The sequence below is a fragment of the Gopherus flavomarginatus genome, chromosome 10 (assembly GCF_025201925.1).
Source record: "Gopherus flavomarginatus isolate rGopFla2 chromosome 10, rGopFla2.mat.asm, whole genome shotgun sequence".
NCBI lineage: Eukaryota > Metazoa > Chordata > Testudines > Testudinidae > Gopherus > Gopherus flavomarginatus.
In genome coordinates, this window is record NC_066626.1 from 1,540,269 (window position 1) to 1,566,378 (window position 26,110).

Consider the following 26,110-nt stretch of genomic DNA (forward strand, 5'->3'; position numbering starts at 1 on the left):
ACCCGGAGCATGGGGGCGTTGGTTTGGGGGTAGGAAATTGAACCAAGTGACATGGCATTAATTTGTGGCCCTGGTGACAATCCTGTGCCCAATTCAGCCAGAAGTGCGTGGCCCATACCCCAGCACAGGTGTGCAAAGGGGGTGCGGCTGCTGCAAGGCCCAAGTGGCACCCGCTCTGGCTGGCGTGGCCTGAGAGGATGTGGGCCAAGAGCAAGCAAGGGGAGATGGGAAATGACACCTGCGGGGAAGAGGAGACGCTGTGGATCCTGCCCTGGGGGTTGGGGAGTCGGCAGCCCCAGCACTGCAGGCCAGACTGCTGCCAGGAGAGCTAAAGCAGCTCCCTGTAGCATTGGAAAATACTCTGGTGAAACACTGCAGGTTCTCCATGGATTATCTTCACACAGAGCAGGTCAAAGGGCAACTGGATCACAGTCCCTAGTACCTGCCACCGGGGAAATGGAAAAGGGTGCATTTAGGCTCCTCAGTCTAGCAGACAAACGTCTGACGTGCTCCAGCGGCTGGTCGCTGAAGACGGCCCGCGAGCTGATTTTCAGTGGCGTTCACACTGCCCTGGCCACCAGTCTGGGGGGCTCTGCATTTTAATTTAATTTTAAATGAAGCTTTTTAATCATTTTAAAAACCTTATTTACTTTACATACAACAATAGTTTAGTTATATATTATAGACTTACAGAAAGAGACCTTCTAAAAATGTTAAAATGTCTGACTGGCACGCAACACCTTAAATTAGAATAAATAAATGAAGACTCGGCACAGCACTACTGGAAGGTTGCTGACCCCTGAGCTAGACACATTCAGGCTGGAAATAATGAAATCACTGGAGCAGGTTACCCAGGAGTGCGGGGGGTTCTCCACCGCTGGCAGTTTCGAAAAGGTCTGCTCGAGTTCGAACAGGAATGTATTTGGGGAAGTCCTGTGGCCTGCGGTACTCAGGAGCTCAGACTCAGGGGTCAGAGGGGTCCCTTCTGGGCGTGGAATCTAGAGGGGAACGCTTGGCCGGTGGGTTGGTCAGCACTTCTCTGGACACCTGCGTGGGGGGGTAGCAGGAGTCCCATGGCACTGTGGTGGGCACGGGGCTGCCCTGGGTACCCTGTTTCCAGCTGGAGCTGTCAGATTCGGATCCAGCCCTGCCCGCCCCCAGGTGCGGCGATATGTGGGGAGGGTTGTGGGATTGGTTCCCCAGTGACTCTGGCAGCAGGAGCCCGGGTGCAGCACTGCCTCCCTCAGAGGAGCCTGACCCAGCCCCTTGTCGCCCCTGCAATCACATCGCTGAGCTGCTATTCCTCACGGAGCAGCTGCATACCCGGGTGCACAGGCATGGCCCAGTGATCCAGCGCCACCACGTCCAGTACCTGGCTCGCTTTGACGCCCTGCTGCTCAGCGATATCATCCAGGTATGCCGAGGGGAAGGGCTCTGAAATCCATGCAACCAGGACCCCAACAGTGAGACATGCAACCCTGGGAGGGGAAAATTCCCTGGGGCTTGGGAGCCCTGCACTAGCCAGCCCCATCTCTGGGCAGGAACGCTGCCATCGCCATGGGCTTTCCACACCCCAGAATGCGCCCGCCTGCTGCTTGCGAGAAGCCCCCCTAAGCTGTGCCCATCTCTTTCAGAATCTGACCGTCTGCCCTGAGGAGGAGTCCATCATCATGTCATCCTTCGTCAGCACCCTGTCATCTCTCACCTTGAAACAAGGTACGCAGGTGCCCCCACGGCTCCCTGCTGCACCCGGAGCAGCAGGTCCCTCCATAGGGTGTGCAGGCGCCAGGCCATAGCTCCAGCCCAGAACATAAGAACATAAGAACGGTCATACTGGATCAGACCAAAAGTCCATGTAGCCCAGTATCCTGTCTTCCGACAGTGGCCAATGCCAGGTGCACCAGAGAGAATGTACAGAACAGGTAATCACCAAGTGATCCATCCCCTCTTGCCCATTCCGAGGTTCTGACATATAGAGGCTAGGGACACCATCCCTGTCCCTCCTGTCTAATAGCCATTGATGGAGCTGTCCTCCATGAACGTATCCAGTTCTTTTTTGAACCCTGTTATAGTCTTGGCCTTCACAACATCCTCTGGCAAGTAGTTCCACAGGTTGACTGTGTTGTGTGAAGAAATACTTCCTTTTGTTTGTTTTAACCTGCTCCCTATTAATTTCATTCGGTGACCCCTAGTTCTTGTGTCATGAGAAGGAGTAAATAACACATCCTTATTTACTTTCTCCACACCAGTCATGATTTTATACACCTCTATCATATCCCCCCTTAGTCGTCTCTTTTCCGAGCTGAAAAGTCCCAGTCTTATTAATCTCTCTTCATATGGAAGCTGTTCCATACCCCTAAACATTTTTGTTGCCCTTTTCTGTACTCTTTCCAATTCCAATATATCTTTTTTGAGATGGGGTGACCACATCTGAATGCAGTGTTCAAGATGTGGGTGTACCATGGATTTATATAGAGGCAATATGATATTTTATGTTTTATTATCTACCTCTTTCTTAATGATTCTCAACATTCTGTTAGCTTTTTTGACTGCCACTGGCGCTGCACATCGAGTGGATCATTCAAATGAGTGGGAAAGTGGGCAGCCCGGATGGCTGGGTTCACCACCCCCTCCAAGGCCCTGTCTCTGCCCCTGCCGCTGGGGGGCAGGAACACAGAAAGTAGAGTTGCCAATTTGGATTGGATGCATTCCTGGAGATGTCATCACATTACATAATCTTTAATTAAAGATTAATCTTTAATTCTTGGAGACTACAATCCTGGAGGATTGGCAACCCTAGCTCAGAGGGGAGAGCCCCCGCTCATGGGGCTGCTGTCGCCTCTCTAAAGCTGCTTCTCTTTCCTGCAGTGGACAAAAAGGAGAAGTTCGACTTCTCAGGGCTTCGCCTGGATTGGTTCCGGCTGCAGGTAACTCCCTCACCAGATGTTTGCATCTCCATTAGGGGCTGGGCATCTGCCAGGGTGCACACACCCCACCCAGCCCCCTGCCAGGCCCACACCAGCAAAAATTCCCCTGCTCAACCTACTGCCAGGCCTGCACCAACAGCCCCTCCCTGGCCAGATCCCTGCCAAGCCAGAACCAGCAAGCCCTCCCCTTCCCTGCTCAGCCCCCTGACAGGCTGCAACCGGCAACCCCTGACCTCCCGCACCCAGCCCAGCCCCCAGCTAGGGTTGCCAATCCTCCCGGTTTGGCTGAGAGTCTCCCGGAATCAGGCTCCATCTCCCAGAGGCAACTGAACCAATCTGGGAGATTTTAGGCTGCTAAAAGTCCGGTCAGTGGTGCGCTGGAGCTAAGGCAGGCTCTTTACCTACCCTGGCTCCGTGCCGCTCCTGGAATGCGGGCCAGGAGGGTCTCTGCGCGCTGCCCCCGCCCTGAACAGGAACTCTGTAGCTCCCATTGGCTGGGAACAGGGAACCGTGGCCAATGGGAGCTGTGGGAGTGGTGTCTGCAGGCAGTGGCAGTGCGCAGAGCCACCTGGCCATCCCTGAGCCTAGGAGCTGCTGTCAGACATACCATCGCTTCCAGGACCCACATGAGGTAAGTGCTGCCCGGCCGGAGCCTGTACCCCACACCCTCTCCTGCACCCCAACCCCCTGCCCCAGCCCCCCCCACCCAATCTCCCTCCAAGAGCCCAGATGCCTCCTGCACCCCAAACCCTTGCCCCAGGCTCAGCCTGGAGCCCCCGCCCACACTCTGAACCCTCGACCCCACCCTCCAGCCCAGAGCCCACACCCACTCCCACACCCCAACCCCCTGCTCCAGCCCGGTGAAAGTGAGTGAGGGTGAAGGGTGAGGGAGAGCGAGCGATGGAGGGAGGGGGCTGGAGTGAATGGGGGCGGGGCCTCAGAGAAGGGGTGGGACAGGGGGCAGGGCAAAGGCATTTGGGTTTGTGCGAGTAGACCAGGGGTAGGCAACCTATGGCACATGTGCCGAAGGCGGCACGCGAGCTGATTTTCAGTGGCACTGACACTGCCCGGGTCCTGGCCACCAGTCCAGGGGGCTCTGCATTTTAATTTAATTTTAAATGAAGCTTCTTAAACGTTCTGAAACTCTATTTACTTTACATACAACAACAGTTTAGTTATATATTATAGACTTATAGAAAGAGACCTTCTAAAAACGTTAAAATGTATGACTGGCACGCGACACCTTAAATTAGAGTGAATAAATGAAGACTCAGCACAGCATTGCTGAAAGGTTGCCGACCCCTGGAGCAGACAGTTGGCAACCCTACCCCCCGCCACACCCACATCAGCTCAGGGGCCAGTGCTGGGCCCGCCTCAACCCCATCAGTGCCTCAGTTTCCCCGTCGCACCATTTGGTGCGGGAGAGGATCTACTACCCTCGGAGCCATGGTGTGAGGCCTGTTCACTGACTTTTCTGGGCAGGGGTCGCTCTGGGAGCACTAGACAGTCAGATGGCGGGCAGGAAGAGTCGGTGCAGCTAGCCCAACAGTGTTGCTAAGGCCTGGCTTCTGGCCCTGTGCTTGGCCCATTCAGACCCACGCCCCCCAGAACCTGGCTCTGATCCAGGCTATGAGGGACTGAGATGCAGCTGCAGAGGGCACAGCAGCCAGTGGGATCCAGGCCTCTGAGCGATGTGAAGGGGCTGGGGTGGTGCTGCTCACATAGAATCACATGCACGCACACACAAACACATAATCACACACATACAAACATGGAAGCACATACACATGGAATCAAGCACATACACACAGACACGGAATCACACACACCTGGAATCACACACATACGCACAAATACAGAATCACAAACGCAGAATCACATGCAAACACCTACATGGAAAAGCACATGCACACACAGACAAACATGGGACCACATGCACATGGACTCGCACATGCAGACAAACACAGAATCACATGTATACAGAATCACACACATACACACAAACATGGAATCACATGCACACACCTACATGGAGAGCTGTGTGCGCACACACAGACTCTTCCTGCCCCAGCTGTGCTGATGTGTCCTTCTACCCCGACAGTTTCTACATCCGCCCCTTCGAGAAGCTGTTTGCTCTGACCATGGAGGAGCCGGCCATGCTGCGCTTCACCATTGTCTTCCCGCTCGTCTGCAGCCACTTTGCCCACTGCACCCACCCCATGTGTCCAGAGGAAGTGCGTAGCTGGGGGGTAATGCATGAGGGGGGGCACTGCCTGGGGAGAGCCTGGGGAGCATGCATGGTGATGCATTGGGGAGGTACAGGGGACATGCATTGGGATTTAGGGGGGACATGGGGACACGGGTGGCAATATAAAGGGGAAGAACCCCCCCGTGGGAGGGCCGGGGGGCATGCATGATGATCCATGTGGGGAGAACTCGGGGGGGGGAGGGGTGGGCAGCCATGCATAGAGATGTGTGGGTGAGGAGCAGGGGGAGGACACAGGACAGCGCATGGGGGAGGGGCAGGGTTGCCTCCTCCATGGGGTAAGAAACTCAGTGGCTGGCGTTTGGGATCTGTGGCTGGAAGGTGCCAGGTGGGGGAGCAGAGCCATGAGCCGTCTTTGGCCTCTCTCCGCAGTATCCTCACCTGAAGAGCTGCAGCCTGGGTCTATGCAACAGCTTCCTGGAAGAGATCGCCAAGCAGGCTGCCAACTGCATCATGGACACATGTGCCGAGCAGCGCAAACTCAGTGAGCAGGTGAGGGGTGTGGCACGGTGCTGGGGGGTGTTGGGGGATCTGCCTGCCTGTGGGCCCCTTTGCGAGCAGGTGAGGGGAATGGGCATGGGCATGGGGCTGGGCGGTACCAGGGGAGCTGCCAGACTGGGGGCATGTCAGTGAGCAAGGGGGTTATGGGGCGTGGCATGGCACTGGGTGGGTTTGCTTCCAGCCGGGAGTTTGTTGGGCAGGTGAGGGGCACAGGGTGTGGCATGGTCCTGGGTGGGGTACCTTGTTGAGGTGAGAGCTAAGTGCACAGCAGCAGTTGCATGTACCAGGATTGCTCACCATCTGGGCGCGCTGACTGAGGCTTGTGGCCGGCCCTCCACATGCTGCTCTCCAGGCTGGCAAAGCCCTGCGGGGCTCTTTGGTGCTGGGGGCTATGGAGATGGCCGTGGTTGGAGTCATGTAGCATTGCCAGGGAACAAATGGCCAGTGACTGCTGCTTGTTGAGCACTGGCGGCGGTGGGGGTGGGCATCAGTGTGGCCAGTGGCTCCGTGGCAAGACGAGCCAGATGCCAGGCAGGTGGGATGTGTCCTGCACCAGGACTGGGGTGTGGGGGAAGGGGACCCTATGTGCGTCTGGGGGGCTGCCAAATCCTGGCCCTCCATGCTCCCAGCCCCTCCCTCGCTCAGAGCCCCTGTCTCTGTCTCCTGGGAAGCTGCTACCCAAACATTGCGCCTCCACCATCAGCAAGGCCCAGAACAAGAAGGCCCAGAAGCAGCCCCGCAACAAGGGGGAGCCGAAGCGGGACAAGCCAGGGGCTGAGAGCCAGAGGAAGGACCGGATTCTGGTGAGCAAGTAAGCCCACCACATGGGGGTCTCCCAAGGGACATTAGAGCTGCTTTGCCATCCCTTGGGGTTGGGGGTTCTCCCCATTCAGAGGACTCCTCCCCCTGTGCTTCAGATGGCTGGGGTAACCGGGCAGTGGGGGGACAAGGTTCTGGGTCCCCAGAATGGCTGATGGCTCAGATCTGGGAAGCGATACTGGCACCTGGCCCTTCATAAGCACCCCCAGCCTCAGAGCTGCCCCGTTGCTCCTCAGAGCGGAGGTGGGGTGAACCCAGACATCCGGGCTGCCTGTCGCCCCTCAGAGTGGAGGTGTCGGTGAACCCAGGCATCCGGGCTGCCTATTGCCCCTTGGAGCAGAGGTAGGGTGAACCCAGGCATCCGGGCTGCCCATTGCCCCTTGGAGCGGAGGTAGGGTGAACCCAGGCATCCGGGCTGCCCACTGCCCCTTGGAGTGGAGGTAGGGTGAACCCAGGCATCCGGGCTGTCCATTGCCCCTTGGAGCGGAGGTAGGGTGAACCCAGGCATCCAGGCTGTCCATTGCCCCTTGGAGTGGAGGTAGCGTGAACCCAGGCATCAGGGCTGCCCACTGCCCCTTGGAGTGGATGTAGGGTGAACCCAGGCATCCGGGCTGTCCATTGCCCCTTGGAGCGGAGGTAGCATGAACCCAGGCATCTGGGCTGCCCACTGCCCCTTGGAGCGGAGGTGGGGTGAACCCAGGCATCTGGGTTGTCTGTCAGCCCTCGGAGCGGAGGTCGAGTGAACCCAGGCATCCGGGCTGCCTGTTACCCCTTGGAGCGGAGGGGGTGGTGAACCCAAGCATCCGGGCTGCCTGTTGCCCCTCGGAGTGGAGGAGGTGGTGAACCCAGGTATCTGGGCTGCCCGTCACCCCTCAGAGTGGAGGGGGTGGTGAACCCAGGCGTCCGGGCTGCCCGTCGCCCCTCGGAGCAGAAGTGGGGTGAACCCAGGCATCTGTGCTGCCCGCTTTCCCATTCATTTGAATGATCCCACCACATTTCGGGTCTGGGAGCTAGTGTGCATTGGGCTGACAGGTGTGGGGGAGGGGCCCGGGCTCCAGAGCCATTTGCGGCGAGCGGTGACCGTGCCGGCGTCTCTGCCCCCAGCATGGACAAGCTGCACCAGGTGCTGAGCGAGCTCTCCCTGAGCATCAACCACGTCCCCAGCTTCACCGTGTTCGAACACACGGTCACACCGGCCGAATATCTCAGCAGCCATGTGGAAACGCATCTCAATAGGTCCATAGGCCCCGTGGCTGGCTGGGTGCGGCGTGTCCCTGCACAAGGCCCGTGAACCTCAGGCAGACGGGGATGGGAGCATGGCGGGTCCCTGACTATGACCCATGGGTGGGAGGAGGACATGTTGCGTTCCTGCCCACAACCCTTGGGCGAGTGGGAATGGCAGAGTGGTGAGTCCCTGCCCATGGCCCTCGAGCAGGTGGGGAGACAGACACAGCAATGCCCCTGTCAGTGGCCCTCTGGCAGGTGGGTGGGGAGGGGGGCACAGCGTGTCCCTGTCCATGGCCCTCGGGTGGGCGGGTGGGGAGGGGGATGCGGCGTGTCCCTGTCCATGGCCATCAGGTGGGCGGGTGGGGAGGTGAACGTGGCGTGTCCCTGTCCATGGCCCTCGGGCTGGGAGACTGAGTTGGCTATTGGTACTGTTACATCCACAAGCCCCAGCCAACTTCTGAGCTGAGTTGTGCTGGGAAATGCCCATTTGCAGGGAACATGGGAGTGGGGCTGAGTGCTTTCAGCGGGAAGGTTGTGGGCTCAGCAGATCCACTCGGAGGTCTGTGTGGGACCCCCTCTGAGCCCCCCATCCCCTTACAGATCCTTTGTGTGGATGGCCAGCTACAACCAGGCTACGCAGGAGATTGCGTGGCCCTCTGAGGTGCTGGCTGGCCTGCACTCCTACCTCGCCTTCATCCAGTCGCTGAGGCACTTCACATGCGTGGACTCCAGCTGCATCATCCGCAATGTCCTGCTTCAGCAGACACAACCCCTGGACTCAAGCAGGGAGCAGACCCTCACCACCATCTACACCAACTGGTGGGTGCCTGGGCTGGTGGCAGCCTGGCCTGGGCCACTGGACAGGAGAGATCCCTGGGTATCCCTGAGCCATGGGGCAGGAGAGCCTGGGAGATGCCTGGAGGGATGGGGGAAGTGGGAAAAGCTGACCTATGAGGAAAGGTTGAAAGTCTTGGGCATGTCGAGTGTAGAACAGAGAAGGCCAAGGCAGGACTTGACACCAGTCTTTAGCTACGGTCAGGGCTGTTCCGAAGAAGGCCGAGGCCCACTTGTTCTCCATGTGCATTGATGGGACACGAAGGAATCCGCTGTTTGCAGCCAGGGAGATCTCGGTTAGATAGTGGGAAAAGCTTCCTGGGGTCACTGGGCTCTGGAGCAGGCTCCGAGGGGGGTTGTGGAATCCCCATCACTGGAGGTTTGTAGGAACTGGTTGGACAAATCCCTGTCAAGGATGGTCCAGATGTCCTGCCTCTGTGCCTGGCCTCTTGTGGTCCCTTCCAGCCCCATATTTCTGTGGTTCTGTGCACCTGGGGGGATTTCATGGGGCAGGAAAGCCGGTGCTCGGAGAGCGATGGGTGGCCCTGCCCAGCATGGGGACAGCAATGGGAGAAACAGTCAGGCCCCTTGATCTTGTACTTTCTGGGCAAATAGGGCTGGGGAGAAGAAGGAACAAAAACCTACTTCTAGAGCTAACAAGGGGGCAGGCTGCCCACGTGAGAGCTTGCCTTAGCCAGTACCCCTCAATCCTGACCCACAGCCTCTGCTATCCCAGTCCTGGGCTCCCCACACAGCTCTGACAGTGCCCCTCAAGCCTGACCCACAGCCCTCTGCTGTCTCAGCCTTGGGCTCCCATCCTCCCAGTTCTGTCAGTGCCTCTCAATCCCAACCTGCAGCCCTGCTAGCCCAGCCCTGGGCTCCCTACAGCTCTGCCTGGGCCCCTGAATCCCAGCCCACAGCCCTCTGCTATCCTAGCTCTAGGCTCTCCCCAGCTCTGCCAGTTCCCCTCAATCCCGACCCACAGCCCTCTGCTGTCCCAGCCCTGGGCTCCCTCACAGCTCCGCCAGTGCCCCACAGTCCTGACCCATAGCCCCTGCTAGCCCAGCTCTGAGCTCCCCACACATCTCTGCTAGTGCCCCTCAATCCCATCCCGTGCTCACACACCGGTACAAGGGAGTTCGGGCTCTGGCCGGGCAGACTCGGAGCAGGCTGGGAGAACAGTGCTGGGCCTGGCTGTCCGCTGTAAGTGGAGGCTTTTTGGCTCCATGCAGGTACCTGGAGATGCTGCTGCGCCAGGCCAGCACTGGGGCCATTGTGCTGTCCAGGGCCGGCTCCAGACACCAGCCCATCAAGCACGTGCTTGGGGCAGCACCTCGGGACTGGGAGGCACTCGGGGTTTGGTTTGGGGGTTTTTTGGTTCGGCTGCGCAGCGCTGGGGGGGCAGGGACTTGGGCGACGCTTGGGGGGCGGGGCGAGGCGGCGCTATTTGTTTTTGCTTGTGTGGGTCAGAAATATTAGATGCGGATCTGGTTGGGGTGAAGGGCCCTGGCAGAGCTGGGGGCTCGGGAGGGGGGCTGAGGGTTGGGGTGAGGGGCACTGGCAGAGCTGGGGGCTCAGGAGGGCGGTGAGGGTTGGGGTGAGGGGCACTGGCAGAGCTGGGGGACTCACGGTTGGGGTGAGGGGCACTGGCAGAGCTGGGGGCTCAGGAGGGGTTTGAGGGTTGGGGTGAGGGGCACTGGCAGAGCTGGGGGCTCGGGAGGGGGCTGAGGGTTGGGGTGAGGAGCACTGGCAGAGCTGGGGGCTCAGGAGGGGGCCTGAAGGTTGGGGTGAGGGGCACTGGCAGAGCTGGGGGCTCAGGAGGGGGCCTGAAGGTTGGGGTGAGGGACACTGGCAGAGCTGGGGGACTCACGGTTGGGGTGAGGGGCACTGGCAGAGCTGGGGGACTCACGGTTGGGGTGAGGGGCACTGGCAGAGCTGGGGCCCAGGAGGGGGATGAGGGTTGGGGTGAAGGCACTGGCAGAGAGGGCTCAGGAGGGAGGGCTGAGGGTTAGAGTGAGGGGTACTGGCAGAGCTGGAGGCTCAGGAGGGGGGTTCAGGTTTGGGGTGAGGGGTGCTAATTCCCAGGCATAGTCCCAAGGGTACATTGTACCCCATTTGTTTTGCAGCCCTCTCTCCTTTGTGTCCTCGCGATTCACCCCCCACCCCGTCTCTCCCCCAGCTGCTGACCATGTGCTGAAAAGAATGACCATCATCGGGGAGATCCTGAGCTTCCGCTCCATGGCACAGAGTGGGCTTCGTGAGGTGGGTGCTGGCCTATTGGTGGGGGTGGGGGGAGCGGAGCTGAGTGAGTCCTAGGCCAGCATGTCTGTGGGGGGGTCATTCAAGGCCAGGGTGCAGGAGCTGGCTGCCCCCACTGTGCACCAGCCTGAGAGGCAGCATTGGAGCTGTGTGGGGCAGGCCTTTCACACTCTTCCTGGAGCATTATGGGGCTGTGATGGAGGGGAGTCACTGACCCCCCCATGTATGCTGGGGACGTGGCTGGGCAGGGGTGGTGAGTGTCCCACATCCCTCTGAGGACAGGTCTCTGGACAGCTCTGCCCAGGTGGCTTCTGGAAAGCAGGGACAGTAACTGGCCCCAGCCCCTCTCTGGGGTCAGTGGGGAGGGTTTGTTGGCTAACACCTGTGCGGTGCTTGTCGAGCCTCAAGCATTGCATTGCTCCTTTCCTGCACTTGGCTACTGGACAGTTGTTAAAGAGCTGCCACGTCCCACCCCAGAGGGTGCCTGGGGCTGCTACATGAGAGGGGGCGAACTGTGTCCATTGCTATCTCAAGGGCTGGCTCTCTTCTCGCTGCAGGTCTTCTCCAACCGCTACCCGTTCCTGATGGGCCCCATCGAGTGCCTGAAGGACTTTGTCACCCCAGACACGGAAATAAAGGTGGGGATGACCCTTGTGCTTCTCTCTACTGTGGGTGGGCTCTGTGGCTAGGCGGGCAGATCAGAGAACATACTGGGCTGCTGCACAGGCAGCCTCCCCTGCTGTCCACATCCGGGCCCTGGAGTGACTGGCCCGGGCATCTCTCCTCCTGCCAGGGGCCTTTACCCCAGCTGGGGATCCAGAGTGCAGCAGTGTGTGCCAGGCCCCACAGCCCTAATCGTGGGCTGGGGATGGGGTTGTCCAACCACATGGGAGATGCCCCTTCCCCCAGGAGACAAAAGTCCCAGCTCCCCTCCAACCTGCATCACAGCTCAGGTTGACCTGGCTCAGGTTCTCAGGAGCAGCCACCGGGGATCTGCAGACCCAGTTGAGGATGGGTGAGGGGTTTTGCTGCATGAACCAGAGTTCTCTCCTCGGCACCTGAGTTAATATTTATCCATGAGCGTGATGGAAACTCTGGGCCTGAGTTCAGCCTCTGCCCATGCTGCAGAGATGGCAATGCTGGACGCCTGCCTGCAGCAGAGGGGAGTCTGGGTCTGTCCGAGCCGTCGCCTTGCAGAGCCTGGGCTCAGCATGATACAGTGTCCATAGGGCTCTCAGCATCGTCCCAGCCAGCAGCAGCCTCCCCAGATCACTCACTGCAGTCTCCAGGCGGGGAGTGCTGGGGGCTAGTGGTTGCCTGTGCCTGGGCCAGTGATCGCGGCTGCTGCAGAGCAGAGGAGCACTCAGAGCTCGCCGGGAATCCTCTGCTCTGCCCTGAGGGAACCCAGGCCTCGAATGGTGCAGAGACCCAGGGTAAGAAATGGAAACACCCCCCAACTCCCACTCCAGTGCCAGGACTGGGTGGGCCTCGCTGGGAGGCTGTTCTGTGAGTATAAGCCCCAGGGGACTCCGCTACCAGAGGGCGGCTGGCCAGAGCTGCACTCTGGGAATGTGTCGTCTTGGCCCCATGGGCCTCGGTGGCAAAACTCCCCTGACGTCAGTGGGTTGCGGTTCAGCAGCCCACAGTCCCAAGGGCTGCCCTGGCCAGACAATCTTGTGTTGGGGGCCCTGGCGGGTTCTTTGGCCTCCAGCCCTGGGTGGGAGTGGAGTCTCCTCTGGAGGGTGGGTGCCCAGGCAGCCTGACATGCCACAGGTCACCTGGGGGCCTCTCTCGGGCTAGGCAGAGGCATGTGGCATGTTGTGCTCAGCCCTGCACCGTTGCTCTGAACAGGGACACTGCGCTGCCAGGGTGGCAGGGTCTGGGGATATTCTGTCATGTGGAGAGGCCTGAACACACGCTGTGTCCTTGGGGTTGGAGCACATTGTGAGACTCAATAAACTGTGAGCCAGAGTTTGCCCTGGGCTCAGCGTGGGTGGCTCCTAGGTGGGCAGAACGGGAATGTGCAGATACTGTTGGACGCTGACTGGTCCATACTGCTCTTGTTGCCCCGCTGGTCCCTGGGGGGTGGTATGATGTGTGAGCACGGTGGGCTCCTGCTGGCTTTGGCGGACAGGCATGTTCTGGTGTGGTGGGTCCCTCCCAAGGTGGCGGCTCACAGGGTTGTGTCAGTTCAAATTGTGTTTTCCTGGCTGGGCCCCACTTTCAGCCCAAAGGAGCTGGTGTTGTGGGGTCCTCGTGGAAACCAAGGGGACATGCCTGTTAGATGGGACCCATCCTTAGTATCGATATTTGAGAGGTCGGCCTGAGGATAGTGGCAGAGCAGAGCAGGCCTGTGTTAATGACACAAAGTGTGAACGGAGAGCAGGGTGTGTGTTAATGACGTATGGTGAGAATGCAGAGCAGAGCAGTGTGTGTGTTAATGATGCAGGGTGTGAATGCAGAGCAGAGCAGGATGGGTGTCTTGAAGCAGGGTGTGAATGCAAAGCTGGGCTGTGCATGTGTGTGACGAACTGGGACTGTTCTTAATGTGGTCTGTGAATGCTGAGTGGGGAGTGTTGGCCTGAGAGGACGGTCTGCACTGGGGGATGGGAGACCAGCCTTGAGGAAAGATCCCTGAGCATGTAACATGAGAACCCAGGAAGGGGTTAGAGGCCAGGGTGACACCTCTGCCCGGGAAGCTGAACAAAGACTGGGAGAGGAGACGCTGGGGGGAGAGAGGGAGTTTTCAGGAGTTGGCTAAGGAATGGAGGGAAGCGCAGACGGGGCTCTGATTCCCCAATGGGGCTGTGGTGCCCCTGGGACCCCAAGATGGACCTAATTGGGGAGGATCCTGTTGTCCGTGCCTGCAAGACCTGTCTTGGACTGTGTTCCTGTCATCTAAATAAATCTTCTGCTTTACTGGCTGGCTGAGAGTCATGGTGAGTTGCAGGAAGCCGGGGGTGTAGGGCCTTGTGTTCCCCCACGCTCCGTGACAATGTGTTAATGACACAAGGTGTGAATGCAGAGCTGGGCAGGGAGTCTGTTAATGTAGGGTGTGAATGCAGAGCAGGGTGTGTGTTAAATCACACAGGGTGTGAATGCAGAGAAGAGCAAGGTCTTTGTGTTGACACATGGTGCCAATGCAGAGCAGTGTGTATGTCAATGATGCAGGGTGTGAATGCTGTGCAGGGTGTATGTTAATGATGCAGGGTGTGAATGCCGGGCAGGGTGTATGTTAATGATGCAGGGTGTGAATGGTGGGCAGGGTGTGTGTTAATGAAGCTGGGTGTGAATGCTGGGCGGAGTGTATGTTAATGATGCTGGGTGTGAATGCAGAGGTGCTGTGGGGTATTTACTGTACAGCAGTCCATAGACAGTCAAGTAGTGAGGTGTGGTGGCCAGGCATTGGACTGGCTGGGTAAGAACGTGCCCACACTGCCAGAGAGGCACATGCCAGCACCTGACCGTTTTTCAGAGCCATGGACAGGGGGCTGGGAATCCCACTCCAGCTCCATTTAGCAAGATGGGTTTCACAGCTCCGAGAGGAGGGCATTGGATCTGGCCATGTGGCCCACTGGCCTGTGCCGCACCCCGTGCGGGGGTGACTGTCACCCTGGTTAGATTCAGGCAAATCACACAAGGGAGCTGGCCACGGGATCTTGTGATTGCAGCACACACCTGCCATCTGCAGGCTGAGCTAGTCTGTCATGCTGAGGCCTGTCAGATGTGGAATGAGTCACTCCAGGCCTGGATGCCACTTGCACCTGGCAGATGGACCATGGGGCTGGGCTAATGCGGCTGGAGCCGGTGATGATCAGTGAGAGATGGAGGGGAGCCAAGAACCATACAGCTTTGGAAAGAGCTGCCTGGGGCTGCTGGTTGGGTCCCGTCCTCCACTGACCTCCAGAGTCCTTGTGCAGGCAGGGCTGGCCCGGCCCAGTGCTTTGAGAGCTGGGCTTGTGGCACTGTCATGGGGGATGAGCATGCAGGAGCAGTGGGGAAGGTGGAGCTGGGATTGCAGCTCTGACCCCAGCCATCCCTTCTCCCCTCAGGCAGAGCCAGGCCCTCTGCTGTTCCCCAGGGGGTTGGGCTGCACCCTCAGAGCATGGAGAACCTGTGAGGAAGGAACTGGCTGCTGCAGTAGAACTAGCGCGGTGTCAGCAGCCACCTGGCTAGAAAGAGCAGGGATGCCCAGTCGGTGCCTCTAGCAGCCAGAGGGTCCAGCCCGGACTGAGGGACCTGGAGAGGGAGAGGCCATGAATCTGCCAGCACACTGCATGCAAATGCCCGCTCGGCTGGGGTCCAAGCAGCGGTGGGGAGTGGGCAGGGAGCATTGCTGGGAGCAAGACCCAGGTATGCGGGGCTGGGAGACACAGCCATGTGTCCTGATCCACATTGGAGGGGATGGTCGCCACCGCCGCGGATCCCCAGGAGTTCGGCCAACACAGGCAGGAGGGATGGATGTATCTAGGTGCTGTCCTGTTTTACTGCTTGTGCTTCCCAGGGCCATTGATGGGAACCAGCCAGAGGACAGGCCTGAGAAACACCTAGGGAGGGTTGGGTCTCTGGACAGTGTGGGGTTATCTGCAGGGAAGAGCCCAAGCAGAGCCAGGAGAATATCAGCACCTGGGTTAATTGGATCAGGGTGGTCATACCCTGCATGAGCCCCAGGGGGGCAGTAGCAGACAGCACATTAGACGTCTGGCTAGGTGCTGCCTTGTGCTATGGCAGTTTAAAGACAGGGCTGTCTGGGGCTGTGTTTGCCGGGGTAGAGCTGGAGGGGAGCCCCTCTCTGTACAGCTGGGATGAGCACCGTGTTATGGGCAGGAACGTGTTCAGAGACGGTGGGATGGGTCCGACAAGCTGCCATGCTGGCTCCTTTGGGCTAACCTGGGGTTTTCAGGCAGGTCGAAACTGCGCGGTGGTGCTGTGGGGCCAGATCTTCAAACAAAGTCAAGCTGGAAATGGGAGGGAACTGGGTTATCCTTCTCCCAAGATCTTCGGGGAGACGCTGGGTTAGGATGTCAGGCTGGGTCAGGGATATTCTGATTCTCCATTTCGGACCCATGGATGTGTAACTAGGTTGGTATTTAGTTTGGGTTTGGCCCTGGGGTGGGTGTTGATTTCAGCAACATCACCAATATTCCCTTGAGCGCCCAGGGGTCCTCTCCTGTTGTGTTGCTGCAGTGTTCAACCCCAGAGGTGGCTGCATTAGAGTAGTGGACAAAGTGATCCTGTATTTGCACACCCGGTGAAGCCAATGGGTGGAGAAGGGCCAGCGGGATGTAAGCAGGCTGATTTTTCATTGCCAGAGTTAATGACTTTATTATCAGCAATGCAGCACAGATAAGGAGTGAGTGGAACTCATTTTGCACCGGTAGTGAGGGAGCGAATGCCTCCAGACCCACAAAGCACCACTCTGGTACCAGCTCCTGGCTGGTCTCTCAGGTCCATGATGCAGACGGAGAAAGAGCCCGTGTGGCTGCCTCTGACAGAGATGGTGGTGGGGGAGGAACCTCTAAGGGCTGGACCTAGGGCCAGATCATGCTAGGCTCTCCCCTTCTTACTGGGAAGGGGCTCTGCGGGTCACTCTGGGTCGTGGGCAGATCTGGGGCAGCCTAGTGCCCAGTTGCATTGCTGCACGGAGGGATGGAATGCAGCTCACCTGGCCAGTGTCAGCAAAGCGCCACTTCCCTAGTGTAGCCGGGCCCTGTGTCTGGGACAGGTGCTGGCTGGTGAGCTGCACTGATTGGGCTGAGCCTTCCCTCTCTCGATGCCATTCACAGCCCTCTCCAGTGTCGCTGGCGTGTCCTACCCGGTGACAGCCTGTCAGCTCAGCAACTGCCATGAGAGTGACAGTAGGTTTCCGGATGCCTTAGAGCTGAGCCGGTTACCAAAGGGAGGCTTGCACAGAAGAGCGATGCAGATGGCACTGGCATTGCCTTGCCTGTCACCTCTGGGGGGCATTTCCTCTCTGCCCCCTCTCTTTGGATCCAGGCCCAGACTCCTCGCTAGGCAAGTGGGGTCCCACTTCCACTTATTGCCCTGCCATTCACACTACTGCCCCCAGACAGCCTGGATTCAGAGGCTCGAAGACCTAGTGGACTGGAGACAACTGACAGCTCCCGCTACGGCACACTCCCATATGTCATGGGGGCTTGGAGAGGACTTGGAGAGGTTCCATCAGCCGGCGACTGTGATAGTTGTGGTGGGTCATGAATGGCTTAGTGCTGGGAGCCAGAGCTGGTCAGCGTCATGCCTTGCAGAGCAGACACGAGTCCTGCTATGCATCTCAGTCTGAGGGCAGCTGCCCCTCTGACTGAGCTGTCATTAGTGGGTCAGGGGCTGCACCCTTCAGGGGTTAGCCTGGCTGGGCTAGGTACCTTGGGCTGGGTAGAGGTGTCACCCCTCCTGGATCTGGGCTGGATCGGCATCTCCTCCTACCCTGGGGGGCATGTCAATTGCTCCTCTCAACCGTTTATCATACTTAGTGCAAATAAACGGAGCCAGGTATAGATTCACAGAGTACCCAGGAGGTGAGACTCACCAGCCTCCATGGCCCTAAGTCCCTGTGTTCTTGGTGAGGCCTCTGGGATAGGCTGGAGCCTGCCTCCTTCCCACAGCGAGGACAGAACACATGGGGGATCAGTGAGATCCTTTAAGGACTAGAATCCTCTCCCAGCCACGTGTGGCCAGAGAGCTGCACTCTGCCTGTCGCCGGGGTCACCTTTAATGCTCAACATTAGTTCTAATTAGGGAGGCCCCTGTCCTGTTTTTTAAGATATGTCTCTTATTTGGTGTGTCATGTCCCATTACCGTGGTCCAATTAATGCTGCTAAGAAGTATTTGACCAGATGCAGAGTGTTCCAAAAGAACTGGTCCTGCGCTGGGGCACAGAGCTGGGATCTGGGGTAATGAACGCAGAGCCCTAACGTTAGCTCTGCCCATTTAGTTTCCATCCACGTGACCTCTGTGACCTGGAGATGTAGATGGTCACTAGTCCTACTCATTGTTAATATCGGCATGGGCTCTCGCTCCCCATGTGCTGCTTTTCCTTTAGGGTCTAATAGACAATGATACGCCATGTAGGATTTGAGAGAAATGGAGCTGAAATCCTTGAGACAGAACTTTGTTATCTAGGAAATCCTACAGGCTCTGAATAGCCCTTTCAATGAGCACACATGAAATCTCAATAGAACCTAACCATGGTCTCCAGGGCTCTTCCACAGGTGCTCACAGCCCATAGAACCTGACCATGTTCCCCGGAGCTCTTCCATAGGGGCTCATAGCCCGTAGAACCTGACCGCTGTCTCCAGGGCTCTTCCATAGGAGCTCACAGCCCATTGAACCTGACTGTGTTCCCTGGGGCTCTTCCATAGAAGCTCACATCTCATAGAACCCGACCGTGTTCCCCGGGGCTTTTCCATAGGAGCTCACAGCCCATAGAACCCGACCATGGTCCCCGGGGCTCTTCCATAGGAGCTCACAGCCCATAGAACCCGACCGTGTTCCCCGGGGCTCTTCCATAGGAGCTCACAGCCCATAGAACCTGACCATGGTCCCCGGGGCTCTTCCATAGGAGCTCACAGCCAGCGCTTAGCTGTTCAGATTCCAGGCACCCTCTCCTTTTTCCTGGATGCTCAACTGCGCTTTCCTCTTTGTTAGTTTCTGTTTTTAACCTGTCAAGGGATTTGTCTGGGGATTGTGCTGCAGTGAAATGACCGTTTCCTAGGGGATGGAGGAGGGTAGCTGTGTGGTTAAGGCTTTGGACTAAGATTTGAGAGATCTGGGTCTAATTCCCAGTTTAGCCATAGACTCTGTGTACGTGACCTTATGCAAGGCACTTAATTCATCCTGTGTCTCTGTGTGGAACAGAGAGTTCCCTCCTCACCGGGGGTGGGAGGAGAGGCTGTTAAGCAGGTGCTCGGTATGAGGATGAGGAGCTGGATAGTTGCCTAGGTAGAGTTGCCTGGTGTCCATTGCGGTGGTGCTGCAGGTAACTCACGTGTTGCATGGACAGAACTAGCTTCAGGCTCTCCCTGCCAGTTGTTGTCTCACACAAAGTGAGAAGGCTCATGCTGTCAGACAGAGCTGCTGTGGACCAGGTTCAGATTATGCCATTCACCCTCCCCCATGTGTGACCTGCGTTTCCTATGTCATCTCATGTCTCGCTGCAGCATTGCCAAGCTGTGACCTTCCTTCTCTGCCCACCTGGCCAGAACTCTCCCCTAATGCCGCAGCTACCACATGCCCCTTCTGGCCTGGATGCCTGCAGTTCCCCTACACTCCCCCGTCCATTTCGAATGCTGCTGCTAAGGTCATCTGCCTGGGTCATCGCCCAGGCCACGGCACCCCTCCCTTGGCCACCCCTCTTCCAACACAGACGTCTACCCTCACCCTGGCAAATCCTTCTCCCCTCCACCCTGCACAGCTTAGTCCTGACTTCTCACTACCTACTATCATATCACAAGCTCAGAGAGACCCTGTCCTCCTTAGCCTGATTCCCCACAGTCCCCTCCACCCTCCATTCCCTGAGCAGATCCATAAAGCCAGCAGCTCATCCTGCTTTGAATTCCCCAGGCGCCCCGCTCTGCAATGATGCAGATAGGAAACTGAAAACTGGTGCTTGTTAGACTAGTGGAGAGCTGCCCTCACATTGGAGGAATTAGTGGATTTAAATGTGGAGGAGGCCTGGAATTACTTTAAGTCACAGCTGCGGAGACTGTCGGAAGCCTGCATCCCGAGAAAGGGGAAAAGAACCATGGGCAGGAGTTGCAGGCCAAAGTGGATGAGCAAGCAACTCAGAGAGGGGATTAGACAAAAGCAGAAAGCTTACAGGGAGTGGAAGGAAGGCAGGATCAGTAAAGAAAGCTACCTTGCTGAGGTCAGAACATGTAGGGATAAAGTGAGGAAGGCTAAAAGCCGCATTGAACTGGAACTTGCAAAGGGAATCAAAACCAATAGTAAAAGGTTCTACAGCCACATAAATAAGAAGAAAACAAAGAAAGAAGAAGTGGGGCCGCTATACACTGAGGATGGAATGGAGGTTAAGGATAACCTAGGCATGGCCCAACATCTAAACAAGTACTTTGCCTCGGTTTTTAATAAGACTAGTGAGGAACCTTGCGATGATGGAGGGATGATAAACGGGAATGTGGATATGGAAGTGGATATTACTGCAACTGAGGTAGAGGCCGTACTTGAACAGCTCGATGGGTCGAAGTCGGAGGGCCCGGACAATCTCCACCCGAGGATATTAAAGGAACTGGCGCGTGAAATTGCGAGCCCGTTAGCGAGAATTTTTAAGCAATCGATAATCTCGGGTGTTGTGCCATATGACTGGAGGATTGCTAATGTAGTTCCTATTTTTAAGAAAGGGAAAAAGAGTGATCCGGGTAATTATAGGCCTGTTAGCTTGACGTCTGTAGTATGTAAGGTCTTGGAAAAAATTTTAAGGGAGAAAGTAGTTAAGGACATAGAGGTCAATGGTAATTGGGACGAATTGCAACACGGATTTACTAAAGGTAGATCGTGCCAAACCAATCTGATCTCCTTCTTTGAGAAGGTGACGGATTACTTAGATAAAGGAAATGCGGTAGATATAATTTACCTAGATTTCAGTAAGGCGTTCGACACGGTTCCGCACGGGGAGCTGTTAGTTAAATTGGAAAAGCTGGGAGTGAATATGAAAGTTGTAAGGTGGATAAGGAACTGGTTAAAGGGGAGACTCCAGAGGGTCGTATTGAAAGGTGAACTGTCAGACTGGAAGGAGGTCACCAGTGGAGTCCCTCAAGGATCGGTTTTGGGACCGATCTTATTTAACCTTTTTATTACTGACCTTGGCACAAAGAGCGGGAATGTGCTAATAAAGTTCGCGGATGACACGAAGCTGGGGGGTATTGCTAACACGGAGAAGGACAGGGATACTATTCAAGAAGATCTGAACCACCTTGTAAACTGGAGTAATAGAAATAGGATGAAATACAATAGTGAAAAGTGCAAGGTCATGCATTTAGGAATTAATAATAAGAATTTTGGATATACGTTGGGGGCGCATCAGTTGGAAGCGACGGAGGAAGAAAAGGACCTTGGGGTACTGGTTGATAGCAGGATGACTATGAGTCGCCAATGTGATACGGCTGTTAAAAAAGCAAATGCGATTTTGGGATGCATCAGGCGGGGTATTTCCTGCAAGGATAAGGCGGTGTTAGTACCGTTGTATACGGCGTTGGTGAGACCCCATCTGGAATACTGTGTGCAGTTCTGGTGTCCCATGTTCAAGAAGGATGAATTCAAACTGGAACAGGTTCAGAGACGGGCTACGAGGATGATCCGAGGAATGGAAAAACTGCCTTATGAAAGGAGACTCAAAGAGCTTGGCTTGTTTAGCCTGGCCAAAAGAAGGCTGAGGGGGGATATGCTCGCCCTATATAAATATATCAAGGGGGTTAACGTTAGGGAGGGAGAGGAATTATTTAAGTTTAGTACTAATGTAGCCACGAGGACGAATGGGTATAAACTGGATATTAGGAAGTTTAGACTTGAAATTAGACGAAGGTTTCTGACCATTAGGGGAGTGAAGTTCTGGAATAGCCTTCCGAGGGAAGTAGTAGGGGCAAAAGACTTTCCTGGCTTTAAGAAAGCTTGATAAGTATATGGAGGGGATGTTATGATAGGATCGTTAATTTGGGCAATTGATCTTGAATTACCACCAGACAGGTCTGCTCAATGGTCTGCGGGGTGATGTTGCATGCGATGGGTACTGAGTTGCTGCGGAGAACTCCTTCTTGGGTGCTGGCTGGTGACTCTTGCCCACATGCTCAGGGTTTAGCTGATCGCCATATTTGGGGTCGGGAAGGAATTTTCCTCCAGGGCGGATTGGCAGGTGCCCTGGAGGTTTTTCGCCTTCCCCTGCAGCGTGGGGCACGGGTCGCTTGCTGGTGGTGTCTCTGCAGCTTGAGGTCTTCAAACCATTTTTGAGGATTTCAATAACTCAGTCCTGGGATAGGGGTTGTACAAAATTGGATGGGTGGGGTTCTGTGGCCTGCCTTGTGCAGGAGCTCAGACTAGATGATCAGATTGGTCCCTTCTGACCTATGAGTCTATGAGTCTATGAGTCTATTGCTGTCTGGCCACAGATAGAGTGCAGAGCTGGTTTGTGCTGTTACTGCCACTACGTCCCTTCTTAGCCCACAAAATCCTCGGGGCAGCGATTCGCATTCATTCATCTGTGCAGCACCTGGTGCCCTGGTCTTGACTGAGCCTGTAGGTACTGTTGTAACATAAGTGATAAATAACCATTATCTCAGTGTGTCCACAACACTCCCCTTCCTGGAGAAGAAACCACCCTGCCCTCCGCCCCTGTGACCCAAGGGCCTCTTGGTGCCAGCTGGCAGAGGGGGACATAGAGGGACAAGGTTGCCCTGAGTTCACCAAAAGAAAGCCATGTAAGGTGTCTGCATACAGCCTATCACACACATCAATCATTACGAGACCTACGTGCAGAAAATATGTGAGGAGTTCTGGGTATATGCTGAAAATTATGTGCTCTCAGCATTATTGTTAAAAGCCAGTCAGTCATGCTTGGAGACAAACTCCTCCAGACAGGAGGTGGGAGACCCTATCGCCCTGGGGCATTGTGTATGTCACACCAGAAGTCTCTTAGTGAAGTGAGGCAAATGCTAATGAAGAGCTGGCAGAGATTTCAGAAGCAAAGGAGCAGGAAGAGGTAGATAGTGGGGGATGGGGGCCTGTTTTCAGGAGAAGATCAGAGTTCTGCTCTGGTATTTCTGGGCATGCAGAGAGACACTCTGGTGACGCGAAGCTGCCAGCAGGGTCGATCTGATGAAGGAGGTCCCAGCCATGCTGGTTGAAAAGGCCTGGAAGTAAACTTGGCTGCAGGAGACAGCCTGGCTTGTGGGTTAAGTTGAGGCTCTAGAAAGTTTTATGTGTAATCTTGTGTTTCCAGTCCTCATACCTACTGCCACTGGAGCCTCTGATAATAAACTCATTCTCGTTTTCACTGTGGCTGTAGCTAAGTGCAGTGTGTTAAGCGGAGTGGTGATCCTGAGTTCAGACCACTTTGCTGGTGTGCACTGTTCCTTGGGGAGCAGACTCGGAGGGTTCTGTGATTGTTCTGGATCGGGGCTGAGCCCTCCAGAGGGATGCTCAGAGGACTCAGGGCTGGTATATGCCTATCGCTGACCTGTACAGACAGGGTGAGGCCGGGGCAGGCCTGGGAGGCCGGGCTTGTCCTGTCAGAGGCTGGTGGAGTCACGGAGCTGATCCACAGCAGGCACAGACAAGACTCTCACGCTAAGAGCAAGTGGTCGTGAAGGGTCTGGGTACTGCTGGGGAGCGTCACAGTGGCATAGTTGGCCGGATCTATACTCAGTTTGCAGGTTAGTTAAGGGTCACGCTCCAGGCACTTATACACAGTTAACGTAGATACCCGGAGGCTCAAGGTAGAGAAAAGGCTGTGGTTTGTTGTTCTCGGTGTGTTTCTTTTGAGCAAGGGAATTGAGCAGCAGGAAAGGCAGGGTCATGCTGGAGGCACCAGGAAGCAGCAAGAAGAGTCGCTCACTCCCAGACACAGCACAGACACACCTGTACAGTGCACAGACTCCCAGAGCTGCTCTGCGTGGAGCCCTGGCCAGCTCCCACGGGCTGCTCTCTGCAGCTCCACACTCCCCAGGCTCTCCAGCTAGGAGCTAAGGTGAGTCTTTCTGTACAGAGCAGCCTGCTGCTCCTTTGAGTCTCTCCTTGAGCTGAGCCCTTTATATGGATCAGGCCTCTACTGGGAAGCAGCCAGAGGTGAAAGTAAGCCGGTCCGGGCTTAGAGCTCCCCGTGGCTGCGGGCAGCCCAGAGCCATTTGAATCCCGGCCACAGCTGGGATTTAAAGGGCTCAGAGCTCCCCGTGGCTGCGGGCAGCCCAGAGCCCTTTGAATCCCAGCCGCGGCTCCAGCGGCCAGGCAGGGGCTGGGATTTAAAGGGCTCAAAGCTCCCCGCGGCTGCGGGCAGTCCAGAGCCCTTTGAATCCCTGCTGCGGCTCTGGCGGCTGGGCTGGGGTCAGGATTTAAAGGGCTCGGGGCTCCCCTCAGGGGCAGGAGCTCTGGACCCTTTAAATCCCTGCCCAAGTCCCGCAAAGCTCGGGGTTCCCCCCGGCAGCCAGAGCCCTGGGCCCTTTAATTTGCCCCTGAGCCCCTGGGGACTCCCAGCCGCCTCTTCAACTGGGAGCCCCTGGTTGATTTAAAGGCCCTGGGTCTCCCCAGGGCCTTTAAATCTTGAGGTTACTTTCACCCCTGGAAGCAGCTAATCAGTCTAGGTGGCGGCTGGGCCTTGTCTCCCCTTAAAGATCCTGTCAGCTTGTGACAGGGCCTAGGGCCTGACCCTCGCAGCCTGTCTCTAGGGGACGTTGTGAGGCTGCACCTTGCTCTTAGGGCTTCTTGTCCCTCACTAATCCCCGACTGTTGTATGAATATTGATCTCAAAGGCCTGAAGAGTGAAAGAGGTTTTAAACCCCATTGCTGTCCAGCATTAAACAGCACAACCTGGCTTCAGCGGGCGTTGGGCATACCCAGGAGCATGCATGCATTCACATTGGACCCTTATTGATTAAACACATGAAAGAACAAGAAATCAAATCCAGAGTTTCCATTGAAACTGTGGTTGAGTGATTATGCAAAACGAACCTAGTCAGATCTGCCACAGTCTCTCTCCTTCTGGGGTCAAAATATCAGTCTCCTATTTTCAGAACAATCTTTCTTCAATAAAAAGAGAGAGGTTAATTTTACTCGAAGGGCGGATGTGAGGGGAACTCATGTGGCCTGTTCTAACAGACAGACCCAAGGTGGAGGAGAAACGGGATAGAAAAGATGGATGAAATGCAGCTTTTGCTGATGTTTTTGGAACACTGGATTGCTGGTTAGTTACAAGTGGGTGGCTTGGCTGGCAAGTCGACCATGACACCTACTGCTTGGAGCCTGGTTAGTTACAATCTGGTCAGGGCTGTCTTCGGGTTGGATCCTTGCTCCTTAGGCAAGGCAAGTTTGGATGAATGCAGTAGAGTTGACTTCAGATTCAAAGAAAAGCCAAGAGAGTGAGCTAGGATAGAAGAGACACTGTGAGGCAGAAAATAACCCAAGAAGGGAAGGGAATACAGTGCAGGAACTTACATGCCTTTGCGGTGCTGGTAGTTAGCTATCCCCTCTTGCGGGCTGAGGGCTGGATGTCAGGATAATGGGATGACTTTCAGCATTCACAGGTGGAAACAAGCAGGGCCAGCCAGCCTTCCCCCAAGGAAGAGCCTTAGCTGAGTTGCAGAGCTGCAGGCAGGGGAGGAGCTGGGGGAAGATTATTCTTTTTTTTCAAAGTCTCTTTTTAAGAGCCCCCGAAAGGAGTACAAGTTGGTGATATGTTTTATCCTCATTATTTTTTCCACCAAGGAAATCCATTTCTGTAAGGCCAGGCTTTGCATGATAAACTTTGCTCCCACATTTGCTTGTTCACCAAGTCCGATCCCCCGACAGTCCTTGATTTGCACCGAGCACTGGTTTGTTTGTGTTCTGTTGCACTATTCATTGTTATAAACACTTGGACCTATTTCCGTGGGTATTATAACATCTTATGAACTCATTGAGCTTAGGGTAACTTTGTAGGTGCAGTAATTGCAGCATCCCCCAGACAGTCAAGCACTGAGGACTGGGCAGCCAAACAGCCCCAGTGGAGCTAGTCCATTACAAAGCCACCAGCTGGAGCTGGCCAGCAGCCAACCTGCTGCTCGCCCTCCAGACTGGAGGGAAGGAATGGGAACACTGCTAGTGGCCGGAGCTGGCTCTGAGACCATGCGGGGGGGAGAGTGGTGGCCACAGTGCAAGCGGTCAGCATCTTTAGACCCAGTGCTGAGAGAGAGCTCCTGCTATGGGGTGCAGAGCTCCTGTGCCAGTGCTGAGCAGATCCCCGAGTTGTGCCCCACTGCCTACCCACATAGAGCTCAAAGTGCTGACCAGGCAGGAGCTGCCCAGAGCAGGGCTGCAGCCAGGGCAGGATCCTGTGTGCCAGTGGCCCAGGCAGGAGACTTCTCAGTGCAAAGGATGCTGTAGAAGACACTAGAAGAGAGGGGAGCTGCTTGGAAAGAGGAATACAAGAGCCATGGTTCTGGAGTAGAACACCATGCATGGGCCTCAACATCAGAACGAGGTGGCACTGGACAAAACTGAAACACATTTAAACTGAGCCAGGCAATAGTCTTATATGTACTGCACATTTAGCCTGTGG

General features: G+C 56.1%; 1 protein-coding gene across 1 annotated transcript in view; it reads left to right on the forward strand.

The window, feature by feature from the left end:
* The window catches only part of LOC127030051 (nck-associated protein 1-like), a 76,563-nt gene that overhangs the window by 41,329 nt on the left and 9,124 nt on the right, over positions 1-26,110 (forward strand). The window contains 12 exon segments of the mRNA XM_050915960.1: positions 1,282-1,414; positions 1,635-1,716; positions 2,869-2,927; positions 4,277-4,383; positions 5,029-5,161; positions 5,566-5,685; positions 6,366-6,505; positions 7,618-7,749; positions 8,341-8,559; positions 9,807-9,865; positions 10,754-10,836; positions 11,391-11,471. Coding sequence (XP_050771917.1) covers positions 1,282-1,414; positions 1,635-1,716; positions 2,869-2,927; positions 4,277-4,383; positions 5,029-5,161; positions 5,566-5,685; positions 6,366-6,505; positions 7,618-7,749; positions 8,341-8,559; positions 9,807-9,865; positions 10,754-10,836; positions 11,391-11,471 — 1,348 coding nt within the window.